The 22368-nt window shown below is 43.7% G+C and overlaps 1 protein-coding gene across 12 annotated transcripts in view; it reads right to left on the bottom strand.

The window, feature by feature from the left end:
• Positions 1 to 351: 351 nt before the first annotated feature.
• Positions 352 to 22368, bottom strand: part of grin1a (glutamate receptor, ionotropic, N-methyl D-aspartate 1a) — a 34047-nt gene continuing 12030 nt past the window's right edge. For 2 of the 12 annotated variants that reach the window (XM_031855502.1, XM_031855506.1), the window contains 18 exons: positions 21337 to 21458; positions 20130 to 20304; positions 18799 to 18943; positions 17952 to 18038; positions 17393 to 17540; positions 16957 to 17084; positions 14804 to 14968; positions 14232 to 14350; positions 13763 to 13875; positions 13042 to 13190; positions 12755 to 12912; positions 12044 to 12205; positions 11582 to 11691; positions 11083 to 11228; positions 10773 to 10823; positions 6571 to 6597; positions 5653 to 5763; positions 352 to 2374 (listed from right to left, as the gene is read on the bottom strand). In XM_031855502.1, the coding sequence (XP_031711362.1) occupies positions 2306 to 2374; positions 5653 to 5763; positions 6571 to 6597; positions 10773 to 10823; positions 11083 to 11228; positions 11582 to 11691; positions 12044 to 12205; positions 12755 to 12912; positions 13042 to 13190; positions 13763 to 13875; positions 14232 to 14350; positions 14804 to 14968; positions 16957 to 17084; positions 17393 to 17540; positions 17952 to 18038; positions 18799 to 18943; positions 20130 to 20304; positions 21337 to 21458 (2185 nt within the window). In that variant the 3' untranslated portion in view covers positions 352 to 2305. Of the gene's footprint in view, positions 2375 to 5652; positions 5927 to 6570; positions 6598 to 10772; positions 10824 to 11082; positions 11229 to 11581; positions 11692 to 12043; positions 12206 to 12754; positions 12913 to 13041; positions 13191 to 13762; positions 13876 to 14231; positions 14351 to 14803; positions 14969 to 16956; positions 17085 to 17392; positions 17541 to 17951; positions 18039 to 18798; positions 18944 to 20129; positions 20305 to 21336; positions 21459 to 22368 lie in introns of those variants that run through there. The other 10 variants (XM_031855503.1, XM_031855507.1, XM_031855513.1 and 7 more) reach the window with 8 other exon arrangements.

Consider the following 22368-nt stretch of genomic DNA (forward strand, 5'->3'; position numbering starts at 1 on the left):
GTGTTCTGTGTATATGCATTATTCTTTTTGGTATGGTGTGTGCTTCCATTGTTTTGTTTGTAACTGTAAAGAAGCTCGTAAAATAGCAGTTGCGGAGGTGACATACAAAATAATTACTTACCTACTCCATAATTTGTGTTGAAATGATGGATAATTAATAATTCAAGTCATTTATCTAGCAGAAATGCTGATTATTCTTTCCTGTTTTTGTATCACTGTAAATTGAATATCTTGGTTTTGGACTGTTGGTTGTACAAATAATACATTTTATATCCTATACAATTAACTAAATAATGACAAAACAAACAGATTCATAATTAGTTGCAGGCCTAAAACAGTAAAATCACAGGATTGGTTAGACTTGGCAATGCAAGTATATTTTATTTACAGTTGTATAAACGGAATGATTCAATGCAAGATCTTTACTGGAAAAGGTAAGAAAAAGAAGTAATTCCTCCCTTAAGGGGTTTTGTGTTTGTGTGTGTGTGTGAGTGTTAGTGCATGCCTGTGTATCACAACTGTTGTGTGTGTGCGTGTGTATGAGTGTGTGTGACTAGACATTCTCAGTTGCAGTTGTAACACAAACAGTGCAATCTCCTCGACCCCGTCTACACCGAACCAGAATTTACATTTCATTCAACTCAGCTCAGCTCAGCTGAATGTACACAGCAACAACACGCCTCCAAAAGCAAACTGAAGCACTGATACTGCAGTAACACGTAAGCATGCATAGGCCAGAATGAGAACATGATCAGAAGCAAACCCTTGGTTCAGGTTTAGAAAACAAATTCAGTTTGTGTGGTTGTTTCAAAGTGTCATTATTTCTCGTACAAAGACGGTTTTCAAATTAAAAAGAAAAAAGGAAAAAAAAAAGACAATTGTGAAATCAAAACATGTTGTGGAGAAGTTATGTCTGACTGGTGTTTTACTGATCCTGTTCTAGTTTCTTGGTGGATCAATATCTTTATTTTACAGTTTGGTAGACGCCTCAGCATAAAGTGCTATGCAGTGCCAGAGACCGGACACGATGTCATAGTCTTTTCAATAAACACCAGTGGTTTCTCAGTTCCAGAAGACGGGGAAAAGGCCTGTTTTGACACCTAACCAAGACCGGCACACAAGCTCTGGAGCTAGGGCCACGCTTTCAATTCACTCGGGCTCCTTCGTGTAAAAGCTCGCCAGCGCTACGCATGGAAGGAGGTTTTGCACGAAAGGCCGAGTGCTGGTTGGACGAAAAACCTGGCCCTTTGATGCAACCCCCTTTACAGACTGGAAATGAGAAAGACTGCTGCGGCAGGAGAGAGGAAGAGAGAGGGCGTCCCCAAAAGCGACATGGCTGACCCATGAGCGTCTCGTCCATGTTTGGACGTAAAAACACCAGCCTTACTTTCATATTTCATATGTTCACCTGTTTTTAGAAATAGTTGTAAAGCTTAACATATTTTGATTAAGGAACTGAGTTCTTACGAGAAATAAAAAATAAATTGCATTTAGCAGATTGGAAAAAGATACAATTCAAACATCTACAGAATCTGGTATATAGCCTTCAAAATAACAGTTATCTATTTCATCATTCAGATACATAAAGCTCTTATTCACATACAAGCACACACATGCTTCCATCATCTTCAATGGTAAGATTAGTCATATCCTCATTATTAGTGTCATTATTAGTGCTTCTCAATGAAAGAAGCATCTTCTGAAAACCTTTTAAAATGTAGCTTAAAAACAGGTAGTTCCCATTAAAAACTATTCGATATCCACTGAAGCTTACAGTACGTCTTGTATTGCAGTATATGTTGTTGAGAAAAACTAGAAATTACTATGGTATCTAAGCCCTAATAAGTGATATGTTTAGTAAAGTACTTGCACCAAATCTGGTTAATCCGTAAACTTAACTAAACTAAACCTGGCTTGCTAAACTTATCAGTCAGGAAATTTCAAAGTAGTAAACATCGAACATTAAGTAAACTTCTGTGAGTAAAAGGACAAAAACAAGGTTAAATAAGTTGATAATATACAGAAGGAAAAGGTTGTATATGTGAGTCGGGTTGGTTCTTCTGTGCATGCCCTACGAACATCTAAGGCCAGGTAACCCCGACTTTTCAAAAAAGGTGCAAGTTCAGTGTTTTCAGATACTTCTTCAGCAAGCACTTTCCTCTCGAAGCTCCGTCGGCAGGCAGTGAAATGAAAGCTCCGGCTTCGACGGCGAAGGGAACGAGGAGACGGGTTCTCCCTCCCTCTCCCCGTCCACTTCCTCCTTGACTCGTCTCGTTTCCTCTCTCCCTCGGTGCCTCCCTCTCTTTTACACCACGGTACTGACAGACGGGTCAGACAAGTTGAGTTGGCCCGTGATGTCAGTGGGTGGGTACTGCTGCAGAGATGAAGAGAAATGGGGGGGGGGGGAAGGGAGGCACAGTCATTTCTTGACAATTGCAGCATTTTTGCAATGTTAGAATATTCATCCAAACGTTCATTTTCTTATTCTAAGAACACCTGTGCTTCATTTCTGCAGAAATTTAGAAGCAGGAGGGTTCTCTAACCCCTCTCAGGCAAACCTCACTTTTTGCCATTTTTTGTTGAATCTGTTCAGTTTGGATTGTTTGTAAAGCAGCTTGGTGGTGCCTGAGGTGGGTTAGTAGCAGACGTAAGCCCTAAGTCTAGACAACAGCAGATTGGAATCAGCCACCCTTTTTTTTTTAGGAAAAAAAATGGGTGATAATTTCCATCCATGGGTAAAGCAGGCAGCTCCTTTATCTCCCCACAGTCATCTTGTGCGCATGCAGACAGGCTGCGTCTCTAATTTTAGCATCTCACGAGGAGGAGGAGACGAATCTTTCAGGCCGATTTCAAAGTGCTGTTGTGCCGGACTCTTGCGTCCAGTCCCCGCTTCACTGTGCTTCTTTTAAAGCAGAGCGCGTTGAAGTAGAGGCGTCTACAATGCTGAGAGGGGAAAACAAGATCCCGATTCCATGCAGGTGCTTAGTTTCTATGGCAACAGTGATTTTGCCTTTCAGTCTTTTGAGTGTGGGGGATTGTGTGTGTGTGTGTGTGCGGTCTGACAGCAGTAAGCCATATTTTTGCAACGCTGAGTCTGCTAACGAGCAAAGAAATATAGAAACCCAATGAAACAATGACTGGATGTAAAAATAGTCAATTGCATCATGAGTAAGAGCTTGAAACATGCTGTTCTCTTCTGTAATAGCCTCATGTTTTGGAACACAGTGGGTGGAGTAATAAACTTGTTTACTGTGATTTCCAAAATGCCAATCATAATCCTGACCCACAGCGCTAAGTTGGGAAAAGCCTGTTTCCTAATTTCCAATGTGTAGAGAACATCCTTTTGTTCGTCAATGCCCTAAAAATGTACATTGCAGAACCAAAACACTGAAGAGTCTTGCCTCAGTGTACCCGTCTCAAATGGACAAATTTTTTATTGTTTTTGTTCTTTCTCAATTAAGCAAGATCTTAGGTTTGACGTGCCTCTCGCGTTTAGCTGATAGAGCCAATACATTCAAGCATTATGAGCTTCAGAAGCTGCTATGATGCAACCAACATGCTGGCCGATGGGGCGACATCCAGACTGACGAGTCAAAGGTCAAATCTTCTGGATGAAACTGGGGTTAGAGTGGATGTCCCTCATCTCCTTAACCCGCAAGTTGCATCATCATATGGCTTACAGCTCCTTATTGGGGGTCTCCTCACTCTTGTACCTTGAGGGCCCGCTAACAGCGCACCCTATTGGGGTCAAGTGGACCAGCAAAAGAGAGACACCTCACTGACATCACAACCACAGTTACTGGCTATAAAGCTACGTATTCAGTATGGTGATCCTTGTTAATGTGGAGCTACAAAGATGGTTTCGGCTACCGTTACTACAGCTATGACAGTTACAGTCGTCGGCATGCTTGCAGAGGGAGAGAGGAGCAGTGTGGCATGTGGGTGAGGGACACTGACACTCAAGTCCATTGATATCCATTAATATAAAAGAAGAACATTTATATAAAATCAAAAATAATGGTCGAAGACTGGGGATGGGAAATCTTTCAATTGGAGCATCTTTTTTTCATTGCGCTAAATCCTGTTTTATTTGAGCCATTTAAAAAATATGTATATCCACAGCTACAGGGCTTCGAAACCATATTGACAATGGTGATCCCACTCTTCTTCTCTTCAAACCAGACCAAGTCTATTGAGAAACCTCCAGGGGAGAGTACAGGTGGTTTGGTTCAAGAAACATCCATGATAAAAAAAAAAACAAGAGAAAGACAGGAGGTCAAATAAAAACACACAATAAAGTTTTTTACTTTGTGACCGTTAGCTTAGCTGCCTACATCTCCCCTGGGAAACACATTGAAAACACAATGTTGGTGCAGAGGCCTTTCTGTGAAGGTGTCTGTGCTATGTTGTTTTTTTCTCATGCCAGATTTGGTTAGCGACCAGCTATGTGTTGCGGAGCAGCTGGGCACAAACGACCGCGGGTCACTGGTTTGTTAGAGCACTCCGAGCTCGTGGAGTACAAGCTCCCGACCGCAACGGGCAGGGCTTTTCAACTGAACTGGAGGAAACCTGACACTCTCATTGTGCTGCAACAACGGAGTCAAGCAAAGAGATGGTGATTTAGCAAAAACAAAAGAAGAAAAGCTTGTATTTGTAACACAGTGAGAGTCTGAGGCGTCACAGAGTTTGTAGTTCGTAAAAAACAAAACAATATTTAAAACAGAAAAGAAGACTGTCATCGCCACCTGGAAATACACCCTGAAAGAGGCATGCACAGTTCAGACCACAAGGACACTGGAAAATAAATGGGAATTATGACAAAGAAAATATGACAAATCAAAAAGTAAATAGATTAATAGAAATCCATGAGTGCAATCCTGAAATAGACATGTTGAAAAGTAAGATAACACATTAGTTTTTTTCTTCCCAGGAGGACCGGCCATCACGACAACCTTGGAAATGGATTTTTGGAAAAAAAATGACAAAAACAACAGCGCATGCATTTCGAACCAAAAGCGAAACGACAGCGGCTGAAGAAAGCCAAAACGAAGGGAGTAGGGGGTGGGATTGGTGCAAAGAAACGATGGATATACAAAAGGATCAAGCAGTCAAAATGACAGGACACAAACACAAATATATCTTGTACGCTTCAGTACGGTACACACACCACAACGCCACCAACAGCACACAATCGCCAGAGTCCACGTCCAAACCAGAGGCAGGGAGGAAGAGCAGCCCAAGACAAAACACCACCGGCAGACTGCGTGCTTTTGTCCCCAACCCCCACCTCCAGAAGAAACACGCCACTAACCCCATCAAAACACCCTGCCCCAAAGAAATCCAGAGCCGAGCTCCTGGCCTGACCTGAGTCCCTGCACTGATGCCCTTTGGGCCTGTGGGGGACCTACAGATGCTAAATGGTGATGGCTGATTGATGGTGAACGGACAGACACGTGGCAGAGGCCGCGGAGCCGTGTGGAAATGGGTGAGTGAGTGGAACATGGGACTCCCTCGTGGTCAGACATGGAGATGTAGGCAGAGAGGACAGAGGAGGAGAAAGGAGAGGGGTGAGAGTAGAGACAGAGGAGGACGAGGAGGAGGAGAGCGAGGGGAGAATAAACAGGGGAAGATGTTGCTTCTTCGTCTCCTTACCGTGTCTTTGGAGGACCTACGTCTCTTGATGCTGGAGGCCAAGGTGGTACTGATGGACCTAAAAGAGGCTTTCTTTTGGGGGTCGGGCTCTGCTCTACCACTTTTCCTATCCTAAAATGAATATATGTAGAAACATTATTCATGTCCTTTTGGCTGGGGTGATAACCGTGGTTTTCAGTCTCACCCTTCCTCTCTTGCCACCAACCACCCGCCACCCCAGTAAATCACCTTATTTTACAACATCTAAATAGAGGGAGGGTCCTTGTGAGAAAGACTACAGCGTTTGGAAGTGTAAAAATGCGCCAAGGGGGAGAAAGAAAGGGATAAAGCCTGTTAGATGTGAGAGTGGAGGCAGTGTGTTCAGTCTGACATGAGGGCATTCGTCTACATTTTTATGAGACATTGCCACACTGGGTCTGCACAGGATGACATGGCAGTCCTCTAAGAATGTGCTGACACATTCACCCGGCCCCAAGGAATGCATTGGAATGAGGGATGACTAGTAAAGATGTCAGTGGGTGTGATACCTATGTTGTATTCTGCCTGCATGCTCGCTATGGCCTGAACACACAGTTGCAACTTTCTCATCTTAACACACAAGTGATCTTACATTGTAATTAAAACAACTAAAGAGGTATGACTTTACAAAAGTATCTAGAAACTGCTCTGTACTCGGTTGTGACCGAGGTCAGAGCTCTGGAAGACATTTAGAAATGCATTGACATTTAAATAAATAAAAAGATATGGCAAAATAAAGGAAGAGTCAGTTTTAACCGTACCCTTACAAGACGGCGAACCAATTTGGTGCCCTCCCTCCCTCATACCATCAGAGTGCCCCACAGCTACTCTCAGCACAATAACTGGGTGTTTGTGTGCAAAAAAATAAATAAATAAAAACTCATATTAAGGTATTCTTACATCCTGAGTCTCTAGAGAGGAAGAGGGCTGCATAGGGGGAGAAAAGGAAAATAAAATAAATTTCCATCCTTGATCGTTATTACTTTAAAGATGATCCTTAAGCAAAAGCCAAGGGAACTAAAAAGGGCGCATAGTTTAAGAAAAGACTAGCAAAGCAAACATCCACATCCAAAGCCAGGCTGGTATAAAAAGTCGAGAAGCTGCAGTATCGGAGGCCACTACAATGCATATCAAAGAGGGAAAACAACAGCGACAAAAGTCAGTAATTGAAGCCCATTTAAAGACATTATACCTGAAAGTGGTATAATGGAAATTCACCCCACACACAGGGAATGGGATGGAGAATGAGGAAAAAGTGCATTAGAAAGAAAAAAGATTTTTAAAGGAATGGTGATTTAGCTGCAAATCATATTCTTAATCAAAGTCAAAGTGCAAAAAAAAAGGTTTGCAACTCTGTGTGCTTAATTTCATAATGATCTGAGCAGATGGAGGCTAAAGGGTGCTATTTCTAAAATAATAAAGCGCTCTAAGGTGGATGTTAGTAAAGTATAAGTGAAGGATGAGCGAGTAGTTGCAGGGAGGGAGGCCCTTTAGCCGGGCGGGGCAGTGTGGTGTGAATTTCAACATGCCAAAAGTTTTATGGATGGAGAGAAGGAGGTAAAAAAAGGGGAGGGGGAGGAACAAAGAAGTAAGTAAACACAAAACAAATAGCATGACAAATCAATCCTGGCCAGTACTGGCCCCCGCAGTACATCCTTTTTCATCAGGTCACATGACTAGGCACTTTTTGGGTACATTTGTATCACCCATCAGCCCGCCAACCAGCGCTTTCTCTCTCAAACCCCTAATGACTCGATATCAGGTGGCGAGCAGGCGTTAGCTGGCGTGGACGATAGATGAGAGCTGGTAGGGGAATGATGGGTGCACGGCATCACTCGATTTTTATTGCAGGTGACGGTAAGTAAAATACTTTTCCTGTTGGAAGATGACATCTCATGTTAGTAAATGGAGGAAGTCAGACTGTGTGCCTCTAGGTTGGTTCAGGAAAAAAGAAATCAATGCCTCAGTGACGTCACTTCTCTTCTTTTAATCTTCCCCCCATTCTTACAGTGCAGTCCGGCCGCTCTGAGCCCTGATGAGGTTGCTACGTACGCACAGTCCCGGCATGCTGGACCATCAGATGAAACATGGCACGGGGCACGCACGGCGCACCCCAGCCGCCGCAGTGCGTCCTCATAATACACCATAATCACCATCACGCAACAGAGGGTTTCAGTTGCGTTCAGACGGTGCACTTCTGAGTAACATCTGTTGCAAAATGGAAAGCTGAAAGCCAGAGCATGTAGCCTCCCAGTGATGTCGTGGTCAATCAAATGAGAAATCAGCAACAATAAATTGAACATATAGCAACATAAATCTGTATGATGTAAACAATAGTTAGTAGTAGGCTATTAAGACCACAGTGCAAGATATAAAATATTTGAAGCTTGCCAATATTAGCACATTACTGATATAGTGGCATCAGCATCAATGTTGAGGTGTGTAAAAAATAAATTGTAGTTTTGAGTGACTTTTTATTGCATGTTACCAATATTAATGTATTCAAATTTCTTTTAATTTAGATTTTTCAAACCTGGCTTCATACATTTTCATGTGTCAGACTGGTCTCTGTAATCCAGGCACAGCTTTGTAACGCTGAAAACACACCAGGTGGTGGCGAAGTGCAGCTCGCTGCAAATAATGAAAATAATTCTGAGGGAGGGAGGCGTGTTCATGGTGTTACTTCATGTGCAGAACGTTTCAATTGCTGTATTTGTTTTGGATTGTCGGATGTGTTTTTTCTCGTAATTGGCATAGTCTCTGAACCTGAAGCACAAACGTTTTTGCGGTGCTGTGGCGCGTTTGTCCTTGTCGGCCACCGTAGGTAGCTGCTATGGCTGAAAAACGATGCCACGAGAGCTGCGAGAGTGAACAAAAACAGTAAAGTGACGGACTGTCTTTTATTACTATTTATTATTACACATCTGTCACAAAAGAGACAAAATCGTATGTTAAGTTTATGTGACTACACAGTACATTTGTTAAATACTTGCTTTGTGTAATGTAAACTATGAATTTAGATCATAAAGTTTTAATCAGCCTCAAAAAGGCTGAAATGATCTTACCAAAAAATGAGATGAAGTAGTTTCACCCCCACTACATCTCTGTGGCTACAGCTCCTTAAAGAACAGCATAGGCGTGCAATTCTTACAAGGCATGCACCTTTATTTCTTTGTAAAGCAATGTGGGAGGGACGGTTGGTGTTGTTGTCGTTAATGAGCTCATATTTCAAGGGCTTTTGAGCATTGACAGCATAACGAGGATGAGTTGAGATGTAGTACATGAACGAATTTGAGTTAGTCAGAAGTGCACGTTCTCTTAGGTTACGTCTCTGTGTTTACAGGTATGTGGGTGCACAGTGCACAGTGCTTTTGCATAGTGCACGGACCCGAGGCCGTGTAAGCATATAATTACATACAAACACACGCACAATCAGTCAAAATGATGTCAACAATGGGACCGCAGGTTTCAGTGCTTGCCGTACTAAGGAAGGAGGAGGCCACATAAACTGTGAGCTTAGATTTTCCATCGTGATGAGCGTGTGTCGCACATTAAGCTGTCATTTTTAATTTGTGGGAAATTAGATCACGTAATCCCATCAGTGCACCCAAACAGTATAAATAATATTCACGCCGAACAGAACAGATTGTATTGGCTCGACTTGACTTTGCGGGCTCCCTCTGCACTCCTTTGCATGAGACCCCATTACGGCGGTTCTATTTAGGGCGGTGAAGACCGTGTGTGGTCCGTTGATTTAGCCGGAGGGGCCCACAGGGACGGTCGATGAGCAAGCATGAGCATGCATGAGCCATCTTTGTTCAGCGGTGCAGAGAAATTAACGTGATCGTTGCTGACATGGAGCTGAAACGTGCTGCTCTGCGGGCAGTTTAGTGTGTCCCTCTCCTTTCTCAGTAATGATATCCCCCCCCCCGCTCCCTGCATGCATTCGCCTGCTGAACGCACATCCACGTGACGACACTCACGACAGTTACATACATCGATCAGGTCGATGGCAGACACTCTCGGAAGGACATCGATTTGCTGACAGGCACATGTGATTTCATACCGTTCCTTCCTCCAGCCCTGCTGTCTCTATTCAGCAGGGCCCAACACTGAGCTTTGGTGCAAGGTTTACAGTGACAGCCCGTAAGCGCAGTTCACAGTGGGACATGGTCGTTAAACGTGCTTCAACCTCCGAGCGATCCAATCAGGGAGTGAAACCATCAAGAATAAAAGGAAAGGAGGGGTGTGTTGGCGGTGGAGGCGCGTCACAGCTGCGTTTGATTGCATTAGATAACGTAAGGCAAATCATGTTCTTTGTCAGCTGAGTGGAGGAACATACTGCTTTATTGCAGCTCAAAGAGGGTTGGTTCACTCAAATGACAAAGCAGTAAAAATAATTTACTCCGAGTAGTAATTACCATGCAGATGTCTTCGATTCAGATTCAATTCTACTCACCTCAAATTGTATTGGTTTTGAGGCAGGAGTTAGGCACATTAAACCAAAAGTATCTGCATGGCTAGATACCACCTAGGCAAGTCAAACATTTTTTGACTGGCCCTTTAAATTGACACCTGATTCTGATTGCATCCTGAATAAACTCCATATTTTGTGTCTGCATTATGGACACTGCAGTGGAGACATATTGCACACTGTAGCATTTACAGTAATGCTGACATACTGGGAGAGTCGATCCCGGGAGTGATTGGGCCAGGGCATTGATTTTAGTCTTTATGCTCTATTTGCATTGTTAGCTCCTGGCTGTTGTTTTGTATGGCCTTCAGACTGAAGGCCATCAATGATGAAGCGATCAAAGTACATCAACCGGACCGTAAATTATTGTTATTATTGTTTTCACGCGAGGACATTTGCTCCTTTTTTTACGTTAGCTTTCCATGTCCACGTCATCTGACCTTATGAAGAGTATAAGCACCAGAGCAGCAGCTTAAAGAATGCTAGGTCATGCCATGGATGTGGGAGGTGAAGTTTTAATTTGGATGTCCATCACCTCGGAGGGTCACAAGGGTAATCGTCCTACTGTTACTCTATCAGCGAGAGCTGGCATGGGGGGTGGATATGGCTCTGCTACTTAGCTACATACTAATGAGGGGGTCCCGACCACAGCTTGACTTCCAGAGGTCTCCTGAGTGTCCTGCAGGCACACACAAGAGACACGTTGGCCTCTGGGAACTGTTAGGATCTACACGGTGGCCACTGAGGATGCCTTACAGTGCACAAAGGCATCGGAAATCTCGCTTTTCTCATACGGTGATGTGGCAGTCTCACCACCACTGATGTGCAAAAATGAAAAGCTCCCAAAAGAGGCAGAGAGACACTCTGTCGGCTCTCTTGCCGCCCCAGCCTCAGCCATTCCACCCTGGGTGTGAGCGAGCAGAGGGGATCAATCCTACCTGCAGGTTCTTCCTCCAAACATTGACCGCCGCAAAGGCGAGCTGCATCTGCTTCCTGCGGGCGTCTTTATGCCGCTTATAGGCGATTTCAATGAAGATTAGGAAGATCCCTGCAGCTATTCCTCCTGCCACTAGCATGAAGACCCCTGTTGGTAAAGGACAGACAAACAGACAGAGAAGAGAGGTGGAGAAGCGTGAGCTGCTGGTCTACAACCTCGCCGCGCCCACCGAGCATGAATGCACGGTCTGCCCGTCCTGCTCAGCGGCAGCCCCTCTTTCTTTTCCAAGCAGCTGCGACCCACACAATATTAATGGAAGACCACAACCGCACATAGCCACAGCACAAGATACCGTACAGCACACTTCCACAGAGCACCCACGCTGACACTAAAACAATGATTTTGTAAAGGTATTGGACAAAAAAGGGCTACAGTACCTTACCACTGCAGTTTTTGTCCAATCACTTTTAACGCTTTCTCTACGCCTTAATGGACCATACCTGCCATGTTTTCAAAGGTGAGTGTGGCTGGGGCATTGCTCCGTGAGTCACACTCCTGGTATCTCACCCAGGTTTTATCTAGGTCTTCCATGAAGCCATTCTCATGAGAACTGCAGGGGGTTGGGGTTGGTGGGGAGAGAGGTGACAAAGTTAATATGCGCCGCGAATACGGCGGAAAATCCGAGCCGCTCACTCCCAGAAAGCAACAAAAATGAGACTGAGACAGCAGGACAGGTGTACTGACAGACAGACAGACAATAACTGGACAAAGACGAACACACAAGAGAGGAGCAGGAGAGGGGAGATACAGAAACAGTAAATGTAACATAAGGCAATGTATTGAATAGATATGATTGTGATTTATTCATAAATGGTCAGTGACCGTGAAATCATATTGACAAGAAACCAACAAAAAAGAAAAAAGAAAGTCATACGAGTAATGTAGCTTCGGCTGGGACAGACCTGAGAATGGCCAGGGACACATTCTGTTTCCATGGGCTGTCCTTGCGCATGCCAATGCCAAAGCCCGAGCGGAAAAACAGCTCTCCCGTGGTCACCAGGTCGCACTTCTGCGAGGCCTCAAACTCCAGCACCGCAGAGTCCCAGATGAAAGCATGCAGCTTGCTGTGGGGGAGGGGGAGGGAGGAGGGAAGGGGGGGAGGAGGGAGGAGGGGAAGGAGGGGGTTACGGTGCAACAGTACAATGATTTACATACACATTTACGGCTCCTACCCCTCTCTCTCTCTCACACACCAGATCGTGTGTGTCATTCAGCGTTTACCAGCAATCTCTACCGCTGCTTATGGCCCAAATGAAATCCAATGCCAGATGGGTGAGGGCACGTCCCCCAATTGGATTCCACCCATCTCAAAGATGTTCGTCTGGGTACAACCTGAAAAAGGGTGCTCCTCCACTCAATGTTAGCTTAACCTTACACTGGTGCCAGTGCTGTTGACACATCCACACCTGCTCTTGTCCCTGATGTCTGGCGTGGCTGGGCGATGGGCCCGGATCAGTGGGAACACCGCAGTAAGTCCTGCCGCTTCCGCCTGGCCCAGAGGTCCATGACCCTCACCCCACTGAGCTAACTGAACTGGCCCTGGTCTGTGTGTCTGATAGGTCGAGCAGCCGGCCGACTCGTGCTCTGGTCGGCCCGGCCTGGCCGAGACTCACTTGTCACGCACGGCCTGGATAGCCTCGGCGGCACTCTCATAGTTGTGCTTCTCCATGTGGCGGTACATGGTGCTAAGCTCCACCTGCCGCCGAAAATAGATGTCCACGGAGCTCTGCTTCACCGTGGCGTAGATGAACTTGTCGGATGGGTTTCTCAGCTTCATAAAGAGACAGGGACAAGACTCAGTTGAGTAATGACTACTTAATTTTAAAAGGTATTTATATTTTTTTATGTAGATAAAAATGTTGTTGTGTGGTACCATGGTCTACAATGATCCTGCACTCACCCTTGGGTCGTTGATGCCGGTGATACGCTCCTCAGGTCGGTCCAACACCAGGAAGGCAGCCAGGTTGGCAGTATAAGAAGCCACAATGATCATGGCAAATCCGGCCCACACCATACCCAGGATTCTCGCTGAGAAGCTGCGCGGTGCACCTGTGTGGTGAGTTCAAGGTTCAGGTTTTCAGTTCAGTAACTTCCAATGTCTAATTGGATAGTCATGCAGGGTAGTTAGCTGGATACTGCTAATAACCCATAACACTGCTATTTCTGTTACAACAACTACTGATGCAACTGATCATTAACTTATACATTACAGTTTTGATAAATTATAATCAACCCTTTGCTCGCAGATTAAAAATCACGTAACTTTTGCAAAGAAATGAAAATACAGCCCTCTAAAAATACCAGATATGAAAAGGGAAACTGGAAGACAAATGAAACAAGCCAAGGCAACAGGTATAAACTGTTAGAATATGAGCTGTATCACCGTCTTTCTTTGCAAAATGTGATTTGAAAGCAATTAATGTCTCATCCTCAAAGAAAAACATGACAGAGAGGCATCGGCTGGAGCCACAAACGCCTTGATTTTTGTCTTTATACTACCGCAAAACTGTAAAGACCAAAGTACTCGACAGCATTACAGTGTTCTGGGAAAAAGGCAACATTTACGAGTAAATAGGGGATGATTTAGAGATTTACATTAATTATTATTTATTTAATCTCACCTTCCCCTATTCCAGAGTTCAGCAACACTCCCCAGGAGAACCACATAGCAGACGATAAGGTGAGGGCATCTTCTTCTTCCTCTTCACTGTTTACTTTAAATCTTCCAAACGGGCTAGAGGGAAGAAATTGGGTGGGTTGCAGAAGATAAAATGAGAAACTGCAGAGAACCTGTAGGTGGGACCCCAGGCAGGGGGGGGGGAAGGGAAGGGGAACATGAGCGAGCAAAGCAAGAGGGGAAACAAACTGGGAAAGAAAAGAGACAGAGACGGCGGCACAGGGACAGAGCGGTGGGATGGTTGGAGCCAATCTTCACCTCTGTCTGCCTTCCTGTCCACACCGAGGGAAGATCTGCAGCGCTCGGGGGTGCATGTACACACATGTACGCACACATGCATTCGCTGATTCAGTCATGAGTCATGACACACACATGGGCACAAGCATACACACACACACAGGTCCCCCTTGTACCTGAACCGGTCTAGTAGGTAAAGCATCACCGCCACCACATGCACCGAAAGACCCACCAGAAGCCACAGCGTGCTTTGGAACGGCTGCATGAACGAGTCCAGCGTACTGCGAGGGATTTCCTGAAAACACACAACGCAGTTAGTATTCGATTGATAATCAACAGCTTCGATGACCTTACGTTTGCATATTATAGAGTGAGATGTGTCTGTTTCAATGGTTATCTGAAGTTTTCAACCCGTGTGTATTTTTACATATTTGCTGACCATTTTGCCTCTTGAGATTTGCTTGAGTTGTGTAGTCAATCCCAACAAACTTCAAGGTGGCATTCATTTGTGTTAAAAGACACATGGTCATGGCTGACTTACTTGAAAATTCAGCACTGCCTCATAATAATAATAATGGACAAAAAGGAATGAGCACAGTGTGCTAAGAGATTATTATTATTTCAATAAAATATGTAAATGAATGAAAACGAATTGATACCTGGAAATAACACAGTGGATATTAAGTACAACTCCGCAGTGGTTGTTTGACTCCATAGAGCACCGAATGGGCTAGAGGTGGACACTTACCTTTTTAACAAGGATGGTGAGGCCTTGATATTTAAAGGGTTTGGAGAACTCGATGTACTGGGCTCGTTCGTTGTTTATAGTCAGTGGGGCTACAATCATGTCAGCCAGGCCCCCCAGGAGCTCTCCCATCATGCCATTCCACTCTTTCTTGTTACTGTTGTTCACCTGAGGCCCCAAAAGGAAGGTGTTAACATGAGAATCAGCCATCAACCTGCTGTCGTCTAGACCACAGAATGTTTCCAGGTGTTAAGGATTTGGGTTAAGCCCAGTGGGGATAGAAGTTCTTGGCGTGCTCCTCATCTTTAAAACTGTCTCTGTCTTACGTAAGGGAGCCTGCTTATTTTCTCTAATTGATAAGATCATGCATTCATGCCAACAGGATAGGCCTTTTCTGGGTTAGAGATGAATGTGTTCACAGAAAAAATCTTTTGAGATAAAAACAAATGAGCTGAAACTTGCTATAAAGCTCTGTTAAGCCGAGGGGAGCTGCAGATTCAGGTGATGATTCTCTTACAAGTCATTAAAAGCACCCCCTTTAACGTTGTGACATTGATTTTCATTGTCATTTGAGGTATAGCCTTTAAGCTATTGTGTGAATTGATTTTAAGTACAGGACTATTATGTTTTATTGTTCACCCATCGAAATGATGAAAAAATATTGATCCAGGATTTGAAATTAAGCAACGGTTACTTACTGTCAAGGTAAAATAATAAAACAATATAATATATAAAGATATTACTGTAAGCATACTCTCTCCATTCTCCAAAATGATTGCTATTCGTGATAATAAAATTCTGATGATTATTCTTTCATCTACAAGAAACCTGATTGGACAAGCCTTAACCAATGGCCAAACCCAGAATGGTTCATGTCATTATTCAATTCAAAGCACCATGCCACATAGTCCTAACACGCAGGTTGTGAACGGACATAATTTATAATATAACAAACTTAATAGCCTGCCAGTGTGTGATGGGTAGTCCATGATGTTACTCAACAAATGTTAGCCTAAAAACGACTAACTTAGAAAATATCCCACCTTTATAACTGCCAACAAATCCACAATTAGCAACATTAGCTAAGCTAGCGTAAGCTTAAACATGTTAGCTAAATGGTTGCCATAAGCTAACGGTTAGCTAAAAGTTACTGTGTTGTAAATATATAGGTAGGTTAGCAAGCTGTTCAGGGACGATGTCATCTCTGAATAATCAGCCGATTTGTATGTGAGCTGAATCTACTTGTATTTTCAAATTTGCACTGGTGCCCGCCAGTGGCGCCGCCAAGGGTTGGCCATGGGGGGGCACTGCCCCCAGATAGACCAGCACATTGTGAATCTCAAAATGTTAACAGTATTGTTATTAGTCCATGGACCTGCTTTAATTAGTTACATTAACTTTAAAATAAGAAACCAAAGTAGCCAATATCAGTTTACGATTCCTTAACTATTACATTGTGATGGGTTTTGGTTTTGGCGGGCCACCCCAAGATTCTCTGTAGCCCGAGTCTTTCCACCACCAATTAAAACAAGCTGGGGGGCGCCACTGGTGCTCACTTGGCAACCCTTTTAATTGTGTCCATATGTGACTTATATTGCTAATTAAAGCAATTTTTTTCATTTACTCTGTGTCAAGGCTACACAACCAGAAACCTGCTTGAGGTGAGACTGAAGTCAGAAGGAGAAGAACTCCATCACTGACCAATAAAAATAAAGTTTTGAAGTATCCTGTTTGTTTTGTTTGACACTACCATACTTTTACTATGGAGATATTCTTCTTTTTTCTATGGTAAATTTTCAAGTGGGCTTCATGTGATATTATATTCCTTTCACGTTGCAACCAATTGACACTTCCAAATTCACTACAGCGCTCATGCTGATTGCTGCTCGTCTAATCCCTTTAGCGTGGACATTCAAAAACTGACACCAGCTCACTGACGATGTTCAAGTTCACCTGCTGGACATTTGTTATCTTTGGGTCTTTGCTTTATGACTGCTTATTGCTTCAGCTCTGAATTGTAAGTGAGATCGCTACTGTTAGTGGGGTAAAAGATTCAAAATATTCAAGCTGTGTAACCTATGGAATGTGAGGTAACGCGTGCAACCTGTGCCTCATGCAAAACTACGACAAACGTGGCCTTTGAATGCAAAACTAACCCGCTCCTGAGTTCCGAATTTCCCATCGGCCACCAGATGCACCTCATAGGTGAAGTTCATGGTCATAGCCAACTTGATGAGGAGATCAACACAGAATCCATAACAACATTGGGGTACAATTGGACGTCCTGTAACAAAACCAGCAACAGTTACAAGTTACAATCACTCTTGAGGAAAAACGTTACGTTTTTTTTTTTGTTTTTTTTATCCAAAAGCGGCGCACGTAGACTGAACGAAATGCGTGACACACAGCAGACGACCGCACACAGTCACGGCATACAGACCAAGCATATCCCAGCATCCCAACAACCACTCACTCTGAATGGCACACTCAGCTACATGCATACATATATAGATACCTACTGCATATATATGTATGCATCTCCAGTGGGTGTTTGGCGGGTGCAGTAAAAGCACAGTGATAGTAGAAACGTCCCTGATAGGTTACCTGGGATGGTCTCATTGGGCCCAGTGCAGATAACCTTTTTAATTAAGACTCCGTTTAAAGTCATTTCCTCCTTGCATGTTCCGTCCAGCTGAGTGGGTTTCACATACACAAATGGCTCCTGGTGTATCGTCACTATCTACAACAGACGGGACAGAAAGCTGTTTATCACACAGTAAGAGATGGATCCGTTCCGATCCTGATTTCAACGAGAGAGAGAGAGAGAGAAAAAAATGAATACAAATTGGAAGAACCCAGCAGATACACAAATACCCAACAAACTCCCAGATGCACATGGACGCACAAAGACAGATAGATGAATGTAAAACTAACTGACAAGGATACAGATGAGACGGTCTTTGCAGGCCTGTGACAAATTTGAAGAGATAAAAGTCATAGCAAATATATCACCGCTGCCCTTAAGAGCATGGATTATCTTCACTCCCCCTCTGAGGAAGAAGCGTCAGCGCGAGTGTATCAGCCCGGGTCCCGTACTCGATCTGTGTGGACAAGAATGTCACATTGCAGCAGCAAAGTGAAGGCACCCTACCTTTAATCGAGTGGACATCTGGAAGCCCTGTGGTTTCTCCGTCTCTCCTCCGGGCCAGATGATCTTCCGCTGATTGTTCATCACCACCTGCAGGGATGCCGCACACACACACACACACAGTATCACAGGTGAGCGCTGACAGATGGCTTGCTGCTGATGAGGCTCCGGCACTAGTGGGGGAGCATCACTAATGAGTCAGCTTTATATAAGCACAGCTCAGCGGTTCTTTCATCTACTTCATCAAGACCTCTGACTTCTGTATCATACCTGAAGGGTTTCAGGAACTTATTATTATCACGCCTATCAGCAGTGAACAGAGGTGCTGATCCTCACAGTCTGCTATTTGCTGTGTTTGCATGGCTGAATGAATATCCAGCTTTAACCACAAATGAATGAATCATTTGGCCGAATAATAGCAACATTTTCCCACAGCTTTCATCTCAGTCTTCATCAGCAGAGGGAGTTTGCTCAGTTGCCGTGGAGTGACTTTTTATTGAGGTTGACACCCAGAAACATCCCGAACACAGCACAATGAAAAGAAAAGGGGTCTCTGCAGATACAGACACCACCACACACTGCTAGTGGGTCATAAGGGATGATTGCGAGGGATTCTTTTTGTATCAGTCTATACAGTTTTTAAGGGGAAAATCCAACTCATTGTGCCTTTAACTGTATTCTACTGTAGATAAAAAAGTGGAGATGCATGTCTGGTACGAAAAAAGATAATTATGTACAATGAGTAGATACAACTTACATGTGGGCAGAGAGTATAAAATAAAGAATGGACTTAAATTCCTATGAATTTGCTTAGTTACGTCAAATAGGCCGGAGCTGTCCGTCAGTATACCTGTGTTCCATTGTATATGCCGACTTGAATGAGTCGACTCTTCTGGTAGTTGAGTATACTGTAATGGGCGTACTTCCTGTCTCCGTCGTCATTGAACTCCACGCGTCCTGTGAGGCCCTCTGGGTATTTAGATGACATCAGCACCCTGTGGAAAGATGATAAAAATGATTAATTTGTGTGAATGGGTACACACGTGTCCATGCATGGATGTCGTTCGTCATTAGGAGTGTCACAGTGCATTTTACTGTGTATCGTTCAGCGAAAAAACTGCATGATGTGTGAAATGACTGATTCACCACATATTATGAACAAGGCTGAGCTGTGGTTGTTTGGCTGCGATGATATCTGCTGTTTTTGTTACCACATCTGTTTGGGAGCAGTGTGTTTCTTATCTGCTGAGAAACCACCCAAGTGGGTCAGCCGAAACTCAGTCACTTGTCACTAGGAAGTGACAAATATAGAGTTTCTAGAACATTCTGGAAAACCTGATGGACCTGTAATTCTGTACGGCAGCTTTACAATCAAAACAAAAACTAAAAAACCTTCAGGGGCTGAAGGGAACTGCAGAGATGACTTGTCTGTGGTATTTAACACTCTAAGTGCCTCATTTCACATAGCGCTTCTGATCAATTGTTAATCTAAATATACTGATTAGTATATTTACTATATTTATATATTTATATAATTAACCGCTTTAATGGTATTTGAAAACATGCACAATTCAGACTTAACATAAACTGACCAAAGATAATTTGTTGTGTTGAAATCCGCTGTTCTTGAACTGAGAAGTCTCGATCTGATGCCATTTGGCTAAATTAAGTCGGACTTAAGTTTAAAGGAGCAGTGTGTAGGATTTAGTGACATCTAGTGGTGAGGTTGCAGATTGCAACCAACTGAATATCCCTCTGCTCACCCCACCCTTTCCAAGTGTTCCCTTTGTAGATATGAAGGGCTCGTTAGGTATCAAAAACAGTGGTTCTTAGTTTAAGGTGATTATACACTAATGGAAAAATCTTTCCTTCTCTGCCAATAAATCCCCCAAACCTCTACACACTGGACCTTTAAGTTATTGGTTTTTGAGCCAGTTTCCTAAGAATATTTCCCTGGCCTCGTAGTTAGTAAATACTAAACTAAATGTTAAATGTAGTGGTCTTGAGGTTGAAAATAAATATGTCCTTGCAACAAAATAATCAGAAAAACGGTTGGGATCCAGCTATATCTTGAAGCTGCTTGCCATAATAACGTAATAATGTCTCAACAAACCATGCATTTTAAAGATTATCACAACTTTATCAGCTATAACCACAAAGAAGTACTGTATTGAAGCTTACCGTTTAAAGAGTGGCCCTGTTTTCCAGATGTTGGTGTTGCCCACACATCCTCTCGGGGGCTCTGTGATATTCTCCTTCTCAAACAGCTCCTGGATGGACTGAGCCACCACAGCCACCGCATCATTGATATGGGCTGACTCATTCTTCCCGTTGATGAGCTGGAGGCCGATCAGGCCTGGGACCAGGCCGACAACAAAAGATAATCACTGACCTGAGCAAACTGCAGCCTCTCAGGAACCTTTTTGCAATACACAAAGTGTAAAAAAACTTATAGGGGCTTCCAGTTTAGACATCCTGAATAAAGGTCAGACAGCTGCTGCATGATCCATCATCATTGCCCGTTAATCTCGGGGAAGATAACCAAGAAAAATTCCACATCGTGTCATTTATGAGATGAGGCAGCAGAATAAATGGATCATTTTGTTGATGTTGCCACTGATGACCTTTTCACAGCATGTGTAAAGAGTCCCTTGAAGTTGGATCTTTTCTTTTTTTTTCTGCCCTACTAGCTAAGCTTTGGGAATCAGCACAGGCAACGCATTATTTGTGTTAGGAACAAAACAAACAAAAAAAACATCAGACCTAAATTTAAACAAAGCGACAATCCAACTTCAGCTAAGTTTTCTGATTGCAATCAGGTCCGTCAGACTTGCAGACTCCTGGAAGAAGCTGCAGTGGAGGCGGAGGACACTGGACATGGACAGGACAACAAACGCTCTGCAGGGGTTGGTTGTGTGAGAGTGCCCGGGAGACGGGGGGGGGCGGGGGGGGGCATGTGACGTTTGTCACCACAAAGTGATAAAATATTGTGAGACACTTGTGTGAAACATAAAAATAAAAACCCAGGAACAGAGACAAGAAAGGCTGTTGTAGCTTACCATTCTATCAGTTATGTGTTGTAAAACTCTTCCTTTGTAATTCATTAGAAATCAGGCATTAACATGGCAGATTAGCACATTGAATTTATCTTTGGATAATCCAGGACATACACATTTAAACTTAAAGTGTACTGCAGATACACGGCCCATTTAAACCTTTAAACACATAATGCTTAAACGTTTAAATGCTCAACACACAACAAGCAGTTATAATCATGTAATGCATCCATCAATTAATCCCTCTAATCCTGTGTGTGTTATGATGGGCGTCTCAGTAAAGCCAGGGGTTAACTCGTATATTCCCACTGATCTCTGCTGGATGAACGTACCGTCTGGCGCCTCGCTCAGGGCTTTACCCGACATCTCCCGCTCGCCCACCAGCCACACGTACCCCGAGCCCGTCATGTTGAGGAAGCGGGCAGCCTTGTACACTGCGGCAGCGTCCTCCTCACTGGAGTTTGACAGAAGATTGTGTGTTTGTTTTTGTTTCACATCACAGCACACTGAATGAAAGTGAGTGGAAGAAGTTTTAGGTTAACTTTTAGGAGTGATTGATTTATTCACAGTAGTTTGGGGTTGGTGTATGTCCAACTGATTACAGCAAATTACTACAGTAAGAAGGCCACAAAAAACTGACTTGGTTGTCTTATTTCACATTTTAGAGATTGGTAGACACTCCAGATACTCAAATGTACAGTATGTACACAAATACTGAAAAAGTTCGTTTTCCATGATATGTCGGCTACTGGGGTGCTCTAAGTTTTGATCTTTTGAGCCCTGATTTTCTTTCAAAATGTTCCCGTAATAAGGAATATTCAGACCCAATGAGATTACCCGACATCAGCCAGATAATGGCCTGACCAAATGGACATGGGGCATCAGGAATGACAATGAGTATGTCGTGACAAACACTCGTCTAATCTGATGTAGTGTGTCATAGCGAAAGACAACCGTCGCAGCATCTGGGAAGCCTCATGACATCCAAAAAGGCAAACATGTCAGATTGATTCTTGATTGCTCCATCTCCACTAGTTTCTGTGACATTGATTGACCCAATATGAGCTCAGAGCGCTCCTCTGCACACGGCTGTGTGATGCTGGCAGTGTTGCTAGGTGCGACAGTGTGGTTGGCCCCTGACACCTCCTCACTGATCACCTATATATAGGTCATGAAGGATGGCTATGATCGGTTGGGGGTCCAACATGGGGTCTGCTAGGTCTCTTGGTGAGTCACGGCCAGAATGATCGCCTAATCTGACTCAGTGACCATCTGGCACATATTAGAGAATATAAGAGAAATCTACATGCGTCTTGTGCAGCGTTTCATACAACTTTGGACACATTTCAAGAAAATATGTATAC

This window comes from Anarrhichthys ocellatus, unplaced genomic scaffold, assembly GCF_004355925.1.
Source record: "Anarrhichthys ocellatus isolate YVR2014 unplaced genomic scaffold, GSC_Weel_1.0 scaffold16, whole genome shotgun sequence".
Taxonomy (NCBI): Eukaryota; Metazoa; Chordata; class Actinopteri; order Perciformes; family Anarhichadidae; genus Anarrhichthys; species Anarrhichthys ocellatus.